Raw genomic sequence first — 20,319 nt, forward strand, 5'->3', positions numbered from 1 at the left:
CCAGTCTCTGGATTTGTTTAAGAAAGAGTTGGATAGAGCTCTTAAGGATATTGGAATCAAGGGTTATGGAGATAAGGCAGGAACAGGATACTGATTGAGGATGATCAGCCATGATCAGAATGAATGGTGGTGCAGACTCGAAAGGCAGAATGGCCTACTCCTGCACCTATTGCCTATTGTCTATTGTACTTCCAAATCTTGGAGAAACTAGCAACTGGAGGGAATGAAGAGGTTAGGGATTCCCAGCATTTGAATTGTTAAAAGTCAGGAGACAACAAGCTATTGAAAAGACACTTAGGCCTCAAATGTGAAGGAAAATTTGCTTCAGCTGTACAAAACCATTGTTTGTAAAAATGAATGACAACAAGCTATTTGACTGTAGCCTACACCAGAGCTACAATCCTGGCTCATTGTTCCTCTCTCTTTCACAGAAACGTTGTAAACTTTGAAGGTAGAGAGTGAATACAGTGCTCATGATCACTACTTCTAAACAAACCATGAGTTGGGTGAGAAATTTGTAGAGTGAGTGTCTTCATGGGACTCTAGTGTGTTCTGGAAATAGCCCACAGGATGACATGTGCTTGAAAGAGTGGTGACTGTTGTGTGCAGTCAAATGTGGCAATGTACACAGCAAACAATCATGAGATGAATGGTCTCTAAATTGGAAACACAGCAGCTGTGAGAGAGTATAGAGTGTGAACAGGAAGACGACTAGTTTTATTTCAAGCTCAAGAACTCACCAGTAGACTCAACATCACTTGATTAAGCAGGCTGTGGTAGCACTTCATTCATTTTAATTTGACGTGTTGATTCACATGCACAGTAACTCTTTAGGTATTGGATCTTTCCTGTTGATGGTCACTTTCCATTAGTTTATTTAAGACCTTTATTTACAATGATCCAGTTGAATAGCTTACTGACAAAATGTACCCCAACAGTTAGTAAAGCATGAGGAGTTCTCATTTGTCACATTTCCTTCCCTAATTCTGGCATATTAAGGTCAGTTATACACTCCTACTGAGATCAGCTAACATAGTCAATGTCAAGTACTATATATTTTCCAATCTGTGGAGTTTAGCTATTCATTAAGGCTCATTGGACCACCTTACAAATTGAAAATAGGTTTTGAAACGAGAACATGGGACTTTCAAATACATTTCTAATGGTCAGTAAGTCATTGTGTTAATCTGGTGCTCATTGCAACCTCAAAAGTTTTAACAGATATTTAGGGATTGACCCTTAGTAACTGCCACTACATTTTGGTCGTGTTAATTTTGTTTAGTTTCTTGGAAGGTTTGTCGCTGTGAGGCATCTCGTGAGATTTCTCACCACATCATTTCAGACTTAACTCATAAACATGGAGAAAGTGAGGACTACAAATGCTGGAGATTAGAGTTGAGAGTGTGGTGCTGGAAAAGCAGAGCCAGTCAGGCAGCATCCAAGGAGCAGGAAAATTGACGTTTCGGGCATAAGCCCTTCATCAGGAATCTTGATGAAGAGCTTATACCCGAGACATCGATTCTCCTGCGCCTTGGATGTTGCCTGACCTGCTGTGCTTTTCCAGCACCACACTCTCAATTCTTAACATCCCACAGCACTCTCATAATGCACCTGCTACTTGATCCTAGCCCGATTTTACCATCCCGCTGTACCTGGGAAAACTTGCCACTGACTGGATATGCTGGTATAGACTTGCATCCTGGGTGCTTGTACCGACTTTAAAAGACATTTGTGCACCCAGACATGCACTGTCAGTCTGGAGCTGCCCTGCACACTCTGACATTTTCTCTGGCCATGGCAGATAAGGGGGAATTGGTGCCTCACATGGGGGTTAATGACCTGGACATGCTGGTGGGCAGGCTGGTGCAGAGCAGGGTAAATGATGATACACCACCACCTGCCAGCCTGTTCTGAAGGTGCCACCGGAGGTCAGTGCAGTCTCAGCTCTCTGGAGGAGTGCCCATCAGTTAATGACCATCTCCGCTTGGCTAGGGAAGGTGGCACCATCTTCTCTCTGCTGCCATACATTGACTCCACCTCTGCTCCTGGACCCCCTCTCACCAAGGCTCAACTCCACCACTCTCACATTCAATTTCCTTCCTCACTCACTCTTATCCACCCTGAGTCCCCACCAAACCTCTGCCTTGCCTACTCACTCACTCAATACACCTTTTCTCACTCAGCCCCTTCCTTTCTCTCATTTCAGGAGAAAAACAGCCCACGACAGGGCAGAAAGAATCAGGGTTGGAATTGAACATATGCCTAACACTTGGCTCTCACACTGCCCCAGAAAGAGAGGATCCTGCCTCTCCTGCCCCAAGTGGCTAGCTGACCTTGCCCAAGTCCCTAGAGTGATATGGAAGGCTGTCCTTGACTATTGAACCAGGACCCCCTTATTGAAGGCTATACCCCCTGGCTTGACTGAGGACTGTTGACAACTGTGACCAGCCTCCTGACTTTGTGTCTGCACCAAAGAGTAAAGCAAGGCAACAGTACTATCAGCCTGGTACCTCAGGCTGGGAAGGTCAAGTGCTAAAAATGGCAAAGCAAAGTAAGTAGGTTCAAAGTGGGCGGGTGCTAAGAGAACAAGTGAACAGCCCTGAGATGCAGCCTGGCACAATCCATGATCTGAGTACTCGTCCCGATGCATAAAGTGTCCTTGCGGCTGCAGCATTTCAGTGTTAGTGGCCAGTATGTCCTGAATTGCAGCTTTGAAGTGCAGAAACATCCTGCAAGTGAATCAGAGTGGTGCCACAAGGGGTCTGAGAGGCCAGCAGGTGTCAGATCCAGCCCTGTGTGGATGGGGAGTGCATGTAGAGAAGGTGAGGACTGCATTTGCTGGGGGTCAGAGTCGAGAGTGTGGTGCTGGAAAAGCACAGCAGGTCAGGCAGCATCCGAGGAGATGGGAAAGGTGATGAACAGGTCAGGAGAGTGGTGCCAAGTTGGAGCCTTGAGACTGGGATAATGTGGGGGGAGGGGAAATGAGGAAACTGTTGAAATCCATATTCATCCCATGTGGTTGCAGGGTCCCAAATGAGGCATATTTGCTCCAGGCATCAGGTGGTAATAGTTTGGTGATGGAGGACGCCCAGGGCCTGTATGTCCTTGACTGAGTAGGAGGGGGAGTTAAAGTGTTCAGCCACAGGGCAGTGAAGTTGGTGGATGCGGGTATCCCAGAGATTCCCTGGAACGATCCGCAAGAAGGCGTCCTGTATCCCTGATGTAGAGGAGACCACATCAGGTGCAACGGATACACTAGATGACATTGGTACAGGTAAATTTCTGTTGAATGTGGAAGGATCCTTTGGGCCTTGGATGGAGGTGAGGGGAGTGGTGTGGGTGCAGGTTTTGCACTTCCTGTGGTGGCAAGGGAATGTGCCAGGAGTGGGGTGTGGGCTGATGGGGAGCGTGGACCTGACGAAGGAGTCGCATAGGGAATGGTCTCTCTGGAATGCTGATAGGGGTGCGGAGGGAAATGTATCTCTGGTGGGAGGGGTCCGTTTGGAGGTGGCGGAAGTGGTGGAGGATGATGCGATGTATGTGGAGGGTGGTGGGTTGGAAGGTGTGGACCGGTGGGGGGAGTTTCAGTCCTTGTTGCGTTGGGAGGGGTGAGGTTCCAGGTCAGAGGTGCGGGAAGTGGCTGAACGGTGCCCTGAGGTGCTGTTGTCAAGTGACCAAGATGGAGGACCAAGAAGCGACTTGGAATCACCAGGTCACTTTCAATGTTGAGAATTGTCCAAGTCCACAGTTCCTTGCAATGGGTCGTAGAATAAGAAGGGGCATATTAACGAGGCAAGATTTGCAATTAATGAAGCTGTTTACAAGCAATAATTCTTGTTACTCGGCATTGTGCCAATCAGAAGCGAGAATCTTGTCTTGATGTCTGGACATCTGTTTGAAAGAGCAAGGAGTTATTCTCATTGTCAAGAAGTGACTATCCCAAATTTCTCATCCAGTCAACATTGTTCAGAGCCCGATAAGAGCCAATCCCACGTTTCTTGAAATGTGACATACTCACTGTAATAAGGTTCACTTTTCCATTCAGGTGACCTGGATTCAGTGAAGCTTTCTAGGCAATACTGAAACGAAATAGGAAGTTAGCTGAGCAATCAAGGTTTTCTAGTTTGTTTTACGCAGTTCCTTCTGCAGTGCCATACAGCATGCAAAATGAGAAATGATACACTAGTTACAATGTATTTCAGCTTATGGGTGGCACGTGGGAGGTACCTATGGACTTCCGAGGTAGTAGATCATCAGCATTCCTCACACAGTCCAGATAAAAGTCTGGAATTTCATACAGAATTTGGAAACACTGGGTCAAAGTTTAAATGCTGAATGGATATATTGGGAAATCTATTGGGAAGTTGACAACTGGCTCAAAACATATAGAACAACTCAGGAGTCCAAGGAGAAGAATAGGATGAAAATAGAAAGTTAAAAATCACACAACACCAGGTTACAGTCCAACAGGTTTGATTGGAAGCACACTAGCTTTCGGAGCGACGCTCCTTCATCAGGTGATTGTGGAGGGCTCGATCGTAACACAGAATTTATAGCAAAAATTTGCAGTGTGATGTAACTGAAATTATACATTGAAAAATTGATTGTCTGTTAAGCCTTTCATCTGTTAGAATACAGTGATATATACATACAAAATTGGCTAAGTGATAGGAAGCAGAAAGTAATGGTAAATGGATACTCTTCGATTGGAGGAAGGTTTGTAGTGGAGTTCCCCAGCGGTTGATAGTGTTTTTCCTGATACATATTAATAATCTGATCTTGGTGTGCAAGGGACAGTTTCAAAGTTTTCAGAAGACACAAAACTTGGAAGAATTGTAAGCTGTGAGGAGAATCATATAATCCATACAGTGTGGAAGCAGCCATTGGTTCATCAAGTCCACACTGACTCTCCAAAGAGCATCCCACCCAGACCCACCTTCCCTACCCTGTCTGTGTAACCATGCACTTCCCACGGCTAACCTTCCTAGCCTGCACATCTCTGGAGACTATGGACAATTTAGCATGGTCAATCCACCTAACTTGCACATCTTTGGAAACCAGAGTACCCAGAGGAAGTCCATGCGGACACAGGGAGAATGTGCAAACTCCATACAGACAGTCACCCGAGGGTGGAATCAAACCCCGATATCTGGCACTAAACCACAGAATGGAGGACAGTGTAAAACTCCAAGAGGACATTGAAATGTTGGTGGAGTGGGCCAATAATGGCAAATGAGGTTCAACCCAATGAAGTCTGAGCTGATGCACTTTAGTTGGAAGAAGATTAAATATGATTAAAATAGGGGGTACAATGTTAAAGGGATGTGCAGGAGCAGAGGGAACTTGGTGTCTATGTGTGCAGATCATTGAAGGCGGCAGAACAGGTGAAGAGAGAGCAGTAAATGAAGCATAGTGCTTCTTGCTTTATTAATAAGGGTACAGAGAACAAAGAGCAAGGAGATGATTTTGGAGCTTGTATAAGACACTTGTCACACCCCAGCTGGAGTATTGTGTACAGTTACGGATGCCGCATTTTAAGAAAGATGTAAACGCATTGGGGGGAGTGCAAAAATGATTTACAAGAATGCTTCCAGGAATGAGAAACTTCCAGCTATGGATTGAAGAAGTTGGGATTGTTCCCTGGAGAGAAGGAGACCGAGAAGAGATCTGATTGAGGTTTTCAAAGTCATGAGCGGATGGATAGATTGGATAGGGTGAACATGTTTCCCCTTGTAAAAGAAACAAGAACAAGAGGACATAGGTTTAAAGTGATATGCAAATTAAGTAAGTGTAACATGAGAAATAAACTTTTTCACGCAGTGAAGAGTTAAGTCTGGAACGCGCTGCCTGGAAACGCAGTCGAGGCGGGTTCAATTGAGGCATTCAAAAGGGCATTGGATTGTTATTTAGATAGAAATGTTGCGCAAAATATGGGACAAGGCAGGAGATTGGCACCGAGTTATAGACTGTTACAGGCACAACGGGTTCCTTCTGCACTGTCACAATTCTGTGATTCTGTAACCTTGGCAGACAGGAAATCGAAAGGATTTGGGAGAAGGTTTTACACCTCACTCAACCTTACACCAGGTTAGCTTCAGTGGAGAGCAAATTTGGATAAGGTTTAGAACTAGCATCACATTCACAGAGTCACAGAGATGGAAACAGACCCTTCGGTCCAACTCATCCATACCAACCAGATATCCCAACCCAATTTAGTCCCACTTGCCAGCACCCAACCCATATCCCTCCAAACCCTTCCTATTCATATACCCATCCAAATGCCTCTTAAATGTTGCAATTGTACCAGCCTCCACCACTTCCTCCGGCAGTTCATTCCATACATGCACCACCCTCTGTGTGAAAAAGGTCCCTTATGTATCTTTTCCCTCGCACCCTAAAGCTATGCCCTCTAGTTCTGGACTCCTCCATCCCAGGGAAAGGAGTTTGTCAATTTATCCTATCTATGCCCCTCATGATTTTATAAACCTCTATAAGGTCACCCCTCAGCTCAGTTTCCTAATGGGCGGATTGGGTTTAAATACCCCATGCCTCTCTAAGAAACATTAATGAAGAATTTCAGGTAAATGTTTGGGATCTGGGACATAATTTGAGACTTGTGGCCTTGCACTAATCTATTCAATGAAGAGATTGTCACCAAGATCTCCTACCTTGGAAATACATCACTGTTCCTTCACTGTGGCATTATCAAGTTGTTGCTAAGGAACCCTTTTCAAAACTGCAATGTGGATGCCCATACAGCACATGGACTGCACCGGTTTGAGAAGGCAGCTCACCACCACTTTCTGAAGGGCAATAGGGATGGGCAATAAATGCTTTCCCTCCCAATGCTTTGCAATGCTGTCACTAAATAACCAATATCAATTAGAGAGGGTCTATGATTGATCAGATTAACATTTTCTGTGTAACCATTGATTACACTGCTCCAAAAATTCATTATAAATGAACTTAGACAACTTTGATTCATTGGAATTCTTTAGATGGTTTCAGATCCCCTAATAAATCCCATGCACTCAGGGATTGGGGGTAGCTCTTCTTGTGGTGCAGTGATAATGTCCCTACCTCTGGACTAGGAGGCCAGGGTTCAAGTCCTACCTATTGCAGAGATGGATAATAATCTCCCAACAGTTTGATTAGGAAATGCTTTCTTCAAAACCTGACTGATATCCTAAATTTCATTTGGAAAGAAAGTAATCTATACCAAGTAAATCTGATACCTTGGATCATTTCATAGAAATTAGAGCTGGCTTTTTTTTTTGGCATTTATCTAGTTTTGTGATTGATAATTTTCATATATTCACGGAAACACCTTCATTTGTTCAATCTAATAAGCTTGCGTGTGTTTAAAAGTTAAATTGTTTTACTTTTTCAAGTTTTGTGTCAAGGTGTTTGGTAAACCTTTTGGAGAAGAAATATTTATTGAGAGATTTTACCAGGACCCTTACAATATCTGGGAAAATTACACCCTGCCAAAAAACCGATTGAAATTTAGAGCAAAATTGAGGATCTAAATTTTGGTTGGCTTTCTTCTTTGGATGGAGACAGTTTGAATCGAGTGGGGCCTAACTGAGTCACAAGTGATTATGAGGTACACCTAATATGTGACAGTTCCAAGTGTGCTGTTGCAATTATAATAGCTGACACCCATATCCGCGGGCTACAGAAAATCACTTGCATACCAGTGAACATTGTGTGTGTTAGCTTTGCAAGGAGCAGATGGAGTCACAGTCACTCTGAAACACTTCCTTGACTGCCCACTGGATCCATTGGTAACCATTACCATAAGGAAGTCTCCTGATATCCTACTCCTGCTCTTAGTAAAATGAGCACAGTTGAATCCCCAGTTAATGCCCATTACTTGAATGAAGCACTTGATTATCAACAAGGGGGACAGTTTAGAACAGAAAGTGAAAGACACTTCAAATCCACAATAATAGTCCAGCAATCACATACCCGGTACATGTTATACGGTTTTAACTCTTTGATGACCATTTCTTCCGCGGGCCGGCTGCTGTAAGTGACATGATCAGATGCATATTTGATCAATGCTTGTCTGGCTTTATCTTCATTGATGGAGGGAATACTGTAGGCGAGACGGTACAGAGAATATCTTTAGTGTATTTTTTTGTCAATAGCCTCTTCCTTTTTCATCCATTCATTTACCAATGTTTTATTCACTCATAAAAGTAATCATTGCCAAAGTTGATGTTGAACTAGCAACTCAAGACTGAGATACTGTGGGTCATGAGCAGTAGCAGAATTGTATTCAACCACAATCTGGCCTGGCATGTCCCCACTTGACCATCACCTTCAAGCCAGGTGATCAGCCAGGGTTTGTAAATTTGTTTGCCTGACAAGGTAATCAGAGAATAGAACATTCTGCAAGGATATTTAAAGTTGGAGGATGAGGGAGGTTCAAAATCAATAATTAAATAGAAATGTTGATCTAGGACCACTACAATAAAAATTGATCTTTGTGGGAAAGTTCAAAATTGGGGTCAAAATAATGTAAGACAGTCAATAATAAACCCAATATATGACAAGAATGTGGGACATGTTACCTTAAAGGAGTGGTTACATATTATTTCATAAGATGAGGGAGAAAGGAATAAAATATTATGCTGGTGAAGAGGAATGGAAACACCTTCATAGCCAAAATGGCTGTTTGCTGGAAATACTATGTGTCCCTTTAAAACGCATCATATAGAGCAGGGCCACTTCCAGATTTATACGTTTCAGATTCAAGTCTCACCTCCACTGCTGAACAGGCTGTTGTTGGCCACAGTCTGCACTGGGCATTGGATAAACTGGGGGAGGCAGATACCTTTCTTCTGTGGAAAATGGAGACAGAATTTCCTCTCATTTTATGCATCACAATCATGTCAATAGTATACCTAGTGTTCAACTTATTGTATATTTGTTATAATATCAATTTAAATAGAGTCACATACAAATAAACAACGGAATGACCTGTCAATGACAATGCACTTAAATCAGAAAGAAACTTCGAATAGAGTCATGGAGTTGTACAGCACAGAAACAGACTCTTTGGTCCTACTTGTCCATGCCGACCAGATATCCTAAATTAATCTAGTCCCATTTGCCAGCATTTGGCCCATATCCTTCAAAACTCTTTCTATTCACATACTCATCGAAATGCCTTTTAAATGTTGCAATTGTACCAGCCTCCATCACTTCCTCTGGCAGCTCATTCCATACACGCAGCACTCTCTGCATGATAAAGTTGCATCTTAGATTACTTTTAAATCTTTCCCCTCTCACCTTAAAACTACGTCCTTTAGTTTTGGACTCCCCTAACCTGGGAAAGAAAGGACCTTGGCTATTCATCCTATCCATGTCCCCTATGACTTTATAAAGCTTTATAAGGTCATCCTTCAATCTCCAATGCTCTAGGGAAGAAAGACCTTGCCTATTCAGCCTCTCCCTAGAGGTCAAACCCTCCAACCCAGGCAACCTTCTTGTAAATCTTTTGTGAACATTTTCAAGTTTAACAACATATTTCCTATAGCAGGGAGACCAGTGTTGAACACAGTATTCCAAAAGTACCCTCACCAATGTCCTGTACAGTCACAACATGATGCAGAGCACAAAGGTTTCAGGAACATATCCACACCTTTTAGTGAGGACTTACTATTCTAAGTGTAACCTATTTGAAACCCTTGCTAAATCAGATTGGAGGTACCAATCTGAATTTGGGTTGACACATTTGATCAGGTTTGCATAACATCATATACTTTTGCACAACACCTACATCCTGTCACAAAAATTATTCTGAGCTTCCAGTTGCCTGCTACTTTGATCCACTACCCTGTTCCCTGGCCAACATTTTGATTTCAGATCTGCTGCAGTGCTCCAGCAAGGCTCAGTGTAAGCTGGAAGAACAGCTTCCTACTTGGGTGCCTTGCAACCTTTAGGTCACGATATTAAGATCAATAGTTTTAGGGCCTGGATACCTTCTTCCATGTCATTTACCTCTCCCATACACCACAGACCCTGACACGGGCTGCTTTCAGTACAGTTAACCCATTTTCACCAACTCATTGTCCCCATCAATGTCCCCACCAACTCATTGTCTCCCTGTGTTACTATTATCCATCCCTTTGTCTGCCTGTCTTTCCCTCTCTCTGGGCTCCAATCTAGCTTATTTGGTCGCTCCTTCACCCTTATCCTGTGTCACCAACATATATACTACCAGCTACAATTAGTTCTGAAGAAGGACTCAAAACGTTAACTGTGCCTTCTCTCCACAGATGCACTTTCTCCAACAATTTCTGTTTCCGTTTCAGATTTCTAGTATCTACAGTGTTTGGTTTTCTTCATATGATTAATCTGCCACAAACATTGAACCTCTGTCCTTCACTTACCATCACCTATTGCTATTGACTCGTAGCCCGCCATTTTATCTAGCATGCTCGCTGGTGGGGCAGTCGGGCCCTCAGCTGCCATTGGAGGATTTCCAGACGCTGCCCCTGTGTGAAGTAGGACATTTGGATTAGCATCATGCAGTTTTTCTTTTCTTCCAAATAATGTTTGTGACGTCAGATGGTAAAATGGGCAATTTTTAAAGGGACTCTACCTTCAGCACTTTTCTTGAAACTCAGCTGTCACAAAGATTCATTTGAATCTTTTATTTCAAAAATATACAGTGTTGCTGCTGTTCCTGCAGGTCAACTGGGCAGCTGCAGGGAAAGGGAGGGGGTGGGGCTGTAGAAATTAGATGCTGCCATTGGCTTGCATCTGCCCAGTTCTGCAATGGCTGTTTGTGCCCTTGCTACAGATGGCACGGTTTGTATCTGGCACACTGCCCGAATTGGGCACTCTCAAAGTAACTTCGTGTGTTCAGTTGAGGGTGCTGTTGGCATAGCAGAAATGTTAGTAAACTAAGGCTGAGTGACCAAATGGTAAGAGCTGAGTGACCAAACGGAGGTATCACTGAGCAGGTTATTGCTAAGCAAGTGCTTCAGACAACAGTGATGTGAAAGTGGCCAGATTTAGCTGAACTCTGATATTTCAGAGGGTTGTGGACTGGGAGAGTTGACATTTTCCACTTCTTAAGTGATGAAAAGAGAATATAGTGAGGGGGCAATAATTGCCTGGGTGGATTTGTCCTTTTTTTGTGCACAGAACAATTTTCCATGTTGCTAAGTAGATACCTGCATTGTAACTGCTCGTGAGGTAAAACGTGAAACAATTACTACAAAAATTGGAGAAACAAATGATGCAGAAATGGCTCAATGTCTGCATATTGGATGAATAATCTCCTTTAATTTTGAAAGATCTGCTTCCATAGAAATCTCCACATCAATTTCACATGAGAGGGTGCAAGTGTACCACTGCTGAAATTTGCTGCTGATAGCTAAATTATGTCACTCTCTGATAACTTTTGTGCGTGATTATTAAAGTCGCGCTTATTTTCGACAAATAAATACTTCCACCTCCATAAGACGTCAGATATGGCAGCAGAAGGAGGCATTCAGCCCATTGATTCTACTCTGCCATTCAGCGAAATTGTGGCTGATCTGATATTCCTCTCTCTCAGAAAGTCAAGTGGCATGCAAAATAAAAAAAAAGGTAGTCAATCACAACAACAACCTGTGGAAGGGGCTTTAATGTGATTTTTAAAAATCCAAAGTGCTTCAAGTGGTAGAAAGTAAAATTTGACACAGCCACTAATCATGATATTAAAGGAGATGAGGAAAAAACTTGATAGGTTTTGAAGAACATCTGAAAGCAGAAAACAGAAAGATACTGAAGTGGTCAGATTTAGCTGAGCACAGATATTTCAGAGGGTTATGAGGCTGGAGTAGGTCACAGAGACAGAAAGAGGTGAGGCAATGGAGGGGCTTTCAAAATAGGATCATTTTTGAAATTAAAATATTGCTTAAACAAGAGCTAGTGTCGCTCAACTAGCACATAGGTCATGGGTAGTAAGGACCTGATGTCATTTTGGCCATAGGCTGTAGAACTTTGAATGAACTCAAGTTTGTAGAAGAAATAATGTTATGAGATTGGTCAGAAGGGTGTTGGAATTGTCAGGTCTGGGGGTAGCAAAGGATGAATGAGGACTTCAGTTGCTGAGGCAGGAGTGAAGTGGAGGAGCAAGTTAACACGAATGGTTGGAAATAATCATACCTGAACAAGGTCGGGAAACTCCCAATCAGCAAACAGGAAAGCTGAGCACCAAAATTGGAAAATCTAATCAAAAATTGATCAGTCAGCAACACCTACTGTTAAATAAAATAAATGGGCACGAATCACCCCAAATTACTGTGGAAAATCTTTGTGATCGGCCATGATATGTGGGATTTGGGGAAATTGGCACTAAAAGAACCAATGCAGGCATGATGGGCTGAATGGCTTCTTTCTGTGCCCTACCCATTTTGTAATTGTTGCAATTTAAATAATCAGAAAGCTTGTGAAAGTAAAAATGCTGGTAAAGATTCAGTCATGACTATCTCTGTTTAATATCTAGTCTCATTCTTAAATGGTTATTTCAATGTGAAATTGAGTTGACATAGTCAAAATATATCCAATATTTTATTGTTCTGCTCTCTGTTGTATTTGGAATTTGTTAGTTTTAAGTCCATATTTTTTGAACATTTTTTGCTGTATTGAGAAATAGAGTAACAGGCCAAGAATATGGCAGTGATTTTGGTGTTTTTGTTTTCCTGAAGTTAAGCTGAACAAACATTGGAACTAGAGATGGTTGATGCAGAACTGTTTTTTTGGCACAATATGTTAGAGAGACTTGAACAGAGGCCAAGCTGAAGATAGGTTCAATCGTCAGCTACACCATAGAATTTGTCGAGGATAATTGCAACATTCTGGAAAGCAAAAATGCACAATACAATTGGAATTTTAAAGATCTTAGATTGGTAACAATTCCAGAGATGAGATTTATGAAATGGATATTTGCTTTACAGAGAAATCTGTGTGACCCTTTGTAAAGGGGTCTTCTATCCTCACAGAGAGAGTCTCGCTATCAAAGTTCCAACCGGATTCCTGCATTGGTGTCCTCTTACAGACCGTGATGGCATTTGTGGCTATCTCTGTGTGAGATAGGTAACATATATTGCAAAAGTGTAAAATCTGAAGTCTTCAAATTTATTTACAATACCAACTATTTACAAGGCTACAATATCTCAGGCTTACATTCATGCTACCGATATCACAATATATTGCATACATATAACTGACAAACTGCACACACTACGTTTACTCGTTAAAGAGAGCCAGTGACTGAAGGTGAGGCAGGTACCTTTAAAGCAAAAGATCATATGTTGTGATGGCATGTTACTGTCTCAAGGGTACAGGTCTATCTGATCTGAAATCTATGCCATAACACAACACAGAGTGGCCCTTCTCAGTGTCCCTCTGCAGTTAATGACCCCTTGATTGAGAGAAAATCCCACCATCAATTTCCTTAGACAAGGACGGTTCCATTTTCAGTGCCCCAATAGAATTTCCCACTATTAATACCCTTCAGCCTCACTATCATGCTCATTTTAGCAGACAGTTACAAATTGGTGATAACGTTTTTTCACCTGATGGTGATTTTGATATACTAAAGTCCATTAAAAAATATTAACTTTTAAAATATTCTCCCAATTTCTTTCACAAGGCAAGGACTCACAAGATTGTACATTTCGCTGGGAGCAGACAATCCTCTTGTCCCTTACCCTCTTTCACCCACGAGCCTAAGCCACAAGTTGTTTGACCAGGAAGTAATATCATGACCAAATCTAATACAGATTGGGCCTCCATTTACATACTTGCTTTTGAGGGTGGAAAGAACATAACTCATTTCATTTCCTCTTTGCGTGCTAAAGAGGCACTGAAAATAATTGTAAACATTGCTTTCTCAGCTCCTCTCTGTATGATTTCCTGTTAATCTGGGGCCGGTGAGGGGATTGTCTAAGCAGTTAAAAGGATATTGTTTCATTTGCTGCTGGAGGGGGCAACTGAGCTGGAACATATGAGATGCATCAATTTTAGTCATTAAGCAAGAATATAGTTTGTACTGTTGGGCTCAGTAAATTCTCTGATAACTCTCGACAATGTACTTAATATCTTCAGTTTAAACATGCACAGAATCACCAAAAGCAGAGTGAAGGAGATACTAAACTTCATGTTAATATCTTTATAATTAGCCTTGACTTAATTGTAAAGCTGCAGTGTCAGAGGTGAGTTTGAGTTCCCGGCGGACTCTGCATTGACGAGGTGGTCCTAGCACTGATTCATGGTTGCTGTGGCAGAGGCGGGTTTGGATTCCTGATGGTGTCAACAGGAGCTGCATTGGTGAGGTGGGCTGGAAGCAGACCATTGGCGGTACCAGAGTCGAGTTTAGGCCCGTATAGCATCGGTGTCATTTGCGTTGGCGAGGTCCATCAAGGACTCATTGTGGTGAGGGCGTCATTGAAGACAAGATGGCACCAAAGAGTGGTGACTTTCATTCCAATGGTGGCGGCATGGTGAAATGGACTTGTGCCTGGCCACTAGGCCCACAACCCATGGCAGAGCACTTAACAAGAAGGACAGTAAAGCTGAACACTTTTAATTTATTTCTTAATGTGTCTGCCTTTATATTCTATGCTTTGCTTTATTTTTCTATGTTTTAAGATGCTGCTGGAGAGTGGAGACACTATACAACATTTTTTACTGTTTTATAACAAAATACATGCGACAATAAATAAATCAAATAAATAAATGAATCAAATAAATCTTATATTCTTTGTTTTTCTTCTTTTTTTCTACTTCCTGCTAAGAAGACCATAGTACTGAACTTCTTAACTTACTTACAAAAATAGAAAAATAAAGAAATAAAATTTGTACCTATTACTTTGTAACTAAGTTGGCACCGTGTGTGGCGATACAGTATTTTCCACATTTCACCGTTCTCTTGTACACCATACTTGAGTACACATGACAATAAAGCCTAAATCTAAATCTAAAAAATCTAAACCTGTCAGTTTGAAAGTGATGGGCCACACCTTATTCCAGAAATTTGAAATTGTGACCTCAGCTGTTGCTTCAGTGCTGAGGGATTTAAAAGAAAATCCATTAGTTCACAGGATATGGGCATCACTGGTTGGGCCAGCATTTATTACCCATTCCTAATTACCCAGAGGGCAGTTAAGAGTCAACCACATTGCTGTGGGTCTAGGGCCAAACGTAGGCCAGACTAAGTAAGGACAACAGGGAACCATGGGTTTTTTTTGGTAACAATCGTTTCATTAGACTTTTAATTCCCATTTTTTCTTGAATTCAGACTCCATCTTAGTGGGATTTGAAACCATGTCTCCGGGTTACTAAATCTAGCAACAAAACCACTATTCCATCCCCTCATAATAATGCTCCTCTAATAGAGTTTCTGTCTTTTTGGCCAAAGGTTAAATTAACTTTCACATCCTCACTGCTGAAACACAGCTACTGTTGTATAAATGAACCCTACAGCCAAATTGCACCAAACAGTTTGCACCAAATGCCTGTCCACCACCACCAAGCCCCTGGTGGGATGGATTATCTCCGCTTGGGTGGTTCAGGGAAGGTCCAACAACCCCCAAGATGCTCAGTGCCAACCAGGACAAAGCAACTCCTTGAACATCCACTCCATCCACCTGCTGAAACACAGAAGCAGCCGCATCCACAAGAATGCACTGCAAGAACTCATTAAGGCTCCTTCAACAGCACCTTCAAAACCCACGACCTCCACCTAGAAGGACAAGGACAGCAGATACAGCTAGAAATTTCCCTTGGAGCCCCACACCATTCTGACTTGGAAATATAAATGCTGTGCCAACAGGAGTCATTGGACTCGAGACGTTAAGTTTCTCTCTCCACAGATGCTGCCTGACCTACTGAGTTTCTCCAGCATTTTCTGTTTTTATTTCAGATCTCCCAGTAGCGGCAGTATTTTTCTTTTACTTCTTGCCTTGGGAGTTACTGTTCTTTCCCTGTTGCTGGGTCAGAATACTGTCCTAACCATCAGCCACTCCAGGAAATTAGGGAAAACTGACTAAGCCAGTAACACCCACATCCCACAGCAAATAAGTGTTTCAAAACTATTGTAAGCAAAACAGATTTTTGAAAAATGTTTAAGGATGTCCTTCCCCACCTCTGTAAAAGCTTCCTGTCAAACTCCACCAAACCAAGACACTGTAATCATAAAATATTAAGTATTAGAAACTCAAACAGCTCCTTCACGATTATGTATTTTAGACATCTTTATAACACTGTGCGACTTATTCAGTGATCTTATTCACAGACAGATTTTCCCTGAAATCCCAAGCCTTAGGTTAGGCATCAGAGAGCTTACACGCATTACTTTCGTAGTCCCATCTTTCAACAGTCCCAAGTTGGATTCAATGAGCTCAAACACACAGTTCTGAAACAGAACTCCAACAGCAATCCTCAGTCCTTTCATTCCACATTGCAACTGGTCAATGGTTCTCTTGGTGACTGGAGTGACCAGACCTGACAGGGGCTGAACAATCCACCTTAGTAAGGAAATTAATTCACAAACGTTAAGACTATAAGACCATATGAAATAGGAACAGGATCAAAGCCCGCTCTGCTTTTCAATGGGATCATGGCTGATCCGATATTCCTGACATCCACCTTCCTGCCCTTTCCCATAACTTTGGTCAAGCATCTGTCTATTTCAGCCTTAAATATACACAAGGACTTTGCCCCACAGCTGCTTGAAGCAAGGAGTTCCAAAACCTCTTAATCCTTGGAGAGAAGAAATTCCTCCTCATCTCAATTAAATGGGTTAAAAGTCAGCAATGTTTGAGAAGATTTGTAGCGCAGGTTGATGATAAGTCTGTAAGTTTGCTCGCTGAGCTTGAAGGTTTGTTTTCAGATGTTTTATGGCCAAACTAGGGAAATTCATCAGTGAGAGTCTCTGGTGAAGCGCTGTTGGTATATCCCGCCTCTCTATTTATAGGTCTTAGTTTTTTAAGGTGGGTGATGTCATTTCCTGTTCTTTTTTCTCAAGGGAAGGGAGATAGGATCTAAATCGATGTGTTTATTGATGGAGTTCTGGTTAGAATGTTATGCCTCTAAGAATTCTTGTGCGTGTCTTTGTTTTGTCTGTCCTCGGATGTGTGTGTGTTGTCCCAGTCAAAGTGGTGTCCTCCTTAGTCTGTATGGAAAGTAGTGAGAGTGGGTCATCGTTTGGTGGCCAGTTGGTGTTCATGTATCCTGGTGGCAAGTTTCCTGCCAGTTTGTCTAATGTAGTTTTTCTTTACAGTTCTTGCATGGTATCCTGTAAATGACGTTAGTTTGCTGGTGGTATTGAATGGATCCTTTAGGTTCCTTAGTCACTATTTAAGTGTGATGGTAGGTTTGTGGGCTACCATGATGCCAAGGGGTCTGAGTCATCTGGAAGTCATTTCTCATATGTCTTTGATGTAAGGTAATGTGGCTATAGATTTTGGTTGTGTTGTGTCTGCGTGTTTGGATTTGTTTCTGTGGAATCGACGGATTGTGTTTATTGGGTACCCGTTATTCTAGAAAACGTTGGATAGATATTTTTCTTCTGCTGTTTGTAGTTCTTGGGTGCTGCAGTGTGATGTAGCTCATTGAAATAATGTCTTAATGCAGTTCCATTTGTGGGTGTTGTTGTGGTTGCTTCTGAAGTTAAGCATTTGGTCCATGTGTGCTGTTTTTCTGTAGACGCTGGCTTGAAGCTCTCCGTTAACCGTATGTTCAACTGTCACATCTAGGAATAGGAATCTGCTGTCTTTCTCCTCCTCTTTTGTGGATATTTAGCCTGTCAGGATATTGTTGATGGTGTTATCTATTTCCTCTAATTTGTTCTGTTTTGTGACGACGAAGATGTCGTCTACGTAGCAGACTCAACATTTGGGTTGGATGGATGGGAAGGCAGCTTGTTCAAGTCTCTGTCTTACTGCTTCTGGTATGAGCCCTGGTATTGGTGATCCCATGGGTGCTCCGTTGACTTGTTTGTAGGTTTTATTATTGAATGTGAAGTGGGTGTTGAGGCACAGGTCCACTAGTTTGAGGATGTTGTTTTTGCTGATGGAGTTGGTGCTGTCTGGTGGTTGTAGTCCTGGTTTTCCTAGTAGTGATGCCAGTGTTTCTTTGGCCAGGTCGATGTTAAGTGATGTGAAAAGGACTGTAACATCAAAGGAGACCATTATTTCGTCCTCTTCTATCTTGGTGTCTTTGATGCTGTTCAGGAATTCTTGGCTGGAGTGAATGGAGTGGCATGAATTTTCAATTAGGTGTTTTAGTTTTTGGTGGAGTTCTTTGGCTACGCTGTATGTTGGTGTACCAGACTTTGGGTCTGAGGGGGACACCGGGTTTGTGTATTTTGGTAAATCCATAGAAGCATGCTGTGTTGGATCTATCTGGTTTCATATTTTGTATGTCTGTCATGTTTAATTCATTTGATTTTTTAAGTCCTGTTAGAAAGGATGAGGTTCTGTTTAATAGTGGGTGGCACGGTGGCTCAGTGGTTAGCACTGCTGCCTCACAGCACCAGGGTCCCAGTTTTGATTCCAGCCTCGGGCGACTGACTGTGTGGAGTTTGCACATTCTCCCTGTGTCTGTGTGGGTTTCCTTCGGGTGCCCCAGTTTCCTCCCACAGTCCAAAGATGTGCAGGTTAGGTGAATTGGCCATGCTAAATTGCCCGTAGTGTTAGGTGCATTAGTCAGAAGGGAATGGGACTGGGTGGGTTGCGCTTCGGCAGGTCGGTGTGGACTTGTTGGACCGAAGGGCCTGTTTCCTCACTGTAGGGAATCTAATCTAATCTAGTTGTGGGGTTGGGTCTATCGCTACCTGCTGGTTAGTGTTAGTATCTGCAAGCAGTGCAATCGCCTTTTCAAGATAGTCGGATTTAAAAAAAATAATGGTCATGCATCCCTCGTCTGCAGGTAGGATAGCAATATTTTTGTGTTTTTAAGTCTTTATTTTCTTGAGCATTAAGTGTGTTTCCTTCTTTTTTTCAGCCTGAAAGACCATTATTTTTTCATGTGCATTCAAAAGTTGCAAGGAGGTCCTTTTTACTTGTGTCTTTGTTATTGTTGTTTAATCCTCTGATTTACAGGTCAAATTAAACTTGTGGAGAATCTTCCACGTGTCAATGGGTAGATTTTTCACTTTGCACCCCAATGTGATACTGGGGTGGGAAACGTACCCTGCTTTACTCATTACTATTAATGACATGGCCATTAGGATAGCAATACTTGTGGGTGCAGCAGCTTCAACAGACATTTTCACAGATGAAAAGGCACGGAGTGACTAACTTAATACATGGATATCAGTAATTATTGGACTAGCTAGAAGGTAGGGACCAGCACTGCCCTATGCATGCACAATGATAATCTGCTTATGTCAACTCCACATAGCAATGCTATCACACATGCACAGTTAGATTAGATTAGATTCCCCACAGTGTGGAAAAAGGCCCCTCAGCCCAACAAGTCCGCACCGAACCTTCAAAGAGTTACATACCCAGACTCATTTCCCTACACTTAACCTTGACTAATGCACCCAACACTACGGGCAACTTAGCATGGCCAATTCACCTGACATACACATCTTTTGGAAAGCATGGTGAGACGTCATCACTCTAATGCAGCATGTCTCCTCCCTTGGTGCAATTGTTTTATTTTCTGTCAAACTCCATCAAGGTTCCATCAAATCAAGACAATGCAAGTAAGTGACTGGCCCACTGTCCACCTCTCTAAATCTTACAGTGACCGCCCAACGTTTTCACCATGTTTCTGTCCTGCTCTTGATTTTGCCCACGTCACAACTGTCCATTCCCAAAGAAATACCTCCAGCACCTACTATTAGAAATTAGGGAAATACACAAAATTCTACTGCAGAAAGTTGATGATAATATTAGATCTCAGAATAAGTGAAGGATTATATTCAGTCTGGAATTATTTTTACTGGGAACCCTACTTATATGTCATTTCATTGGAAACTGGTGCAAGGAAGCACCAAAGTTCGGTAAGAATTGGAGCAGCTAATTTGGTTTTATGAACAATTCAAGGACAAAATCCAGAGGCATATTCAATCTTGGGTTTTAAAAGGGGATTGGACAAAAGATAAAATGTTTGGAGGTGCTTATGATCCCATGAGCTCCAACTTTGTAGCACCTTATTGAATAATGCCTGAAAATCAAAACACCTACATTGTAACCAGTTCTTACTGAATCCCATTTTTTGTTCTGTACTCTGCTGTAGTATACTGTATCCTGCTCTGTCACACGGTATCCCAGTCCCTCACCATACCGTGTAGCCTTA

At 42.3% G+C, this 20,319-nt stretch overlaps 1 protein-coding gene across 2 annotated transcripts in view; it reads right to left on the reverse strand.

The window, feature by feature from the left end:
• LOC122559164 (protein SSUH2 homolog) overlaps positions 1–20,319 on the reverse strand; it is a 56,381-nt gene that overhangs the window by 25,162 nt on the left and 10,900 nt on the right. For both annotated transcript variants that reach the window (XM_043708537.1, XM_043708538.1), the window contains exons 2-5: positions 10,404–10,508; positions 8,771–8,849; positions 7,972–8,101; positions 4,019–4,079 (exon numbers count right to left, since the gene is read on the reverse strand). In XM_043708537.1, the coding sequence (XP_043564472.1) occupies positions 4,019–4,079; positions 7,972–8,101; positions 8,771–8,849; positions 10,404–10,508 (375 nt within the window). The remainder of the gene's footprint in view (positions 1–4,018; positions 4,080–7,971; positions 8,102–8,770; positions 8,850–10,403; positions 10,509–20,319) is intronic.

Source organism: Chiloscyllium plagiosum, chromosome 18 (genome assembly GCF_004010195.1).
Source record: "Chiloscyllium plagiosum isolate BGI_BamShark_2017 chromosome 18, ASM401019v2, whole genome shotgun sequence".
Lineage (NCBI taxonomy): Eukaryota > Metazoa > Chordata > Chondrichthyes > Orectolobiformes > Hemiscylliidae > Chiloscyllium > Chiloscyllium plagiosum.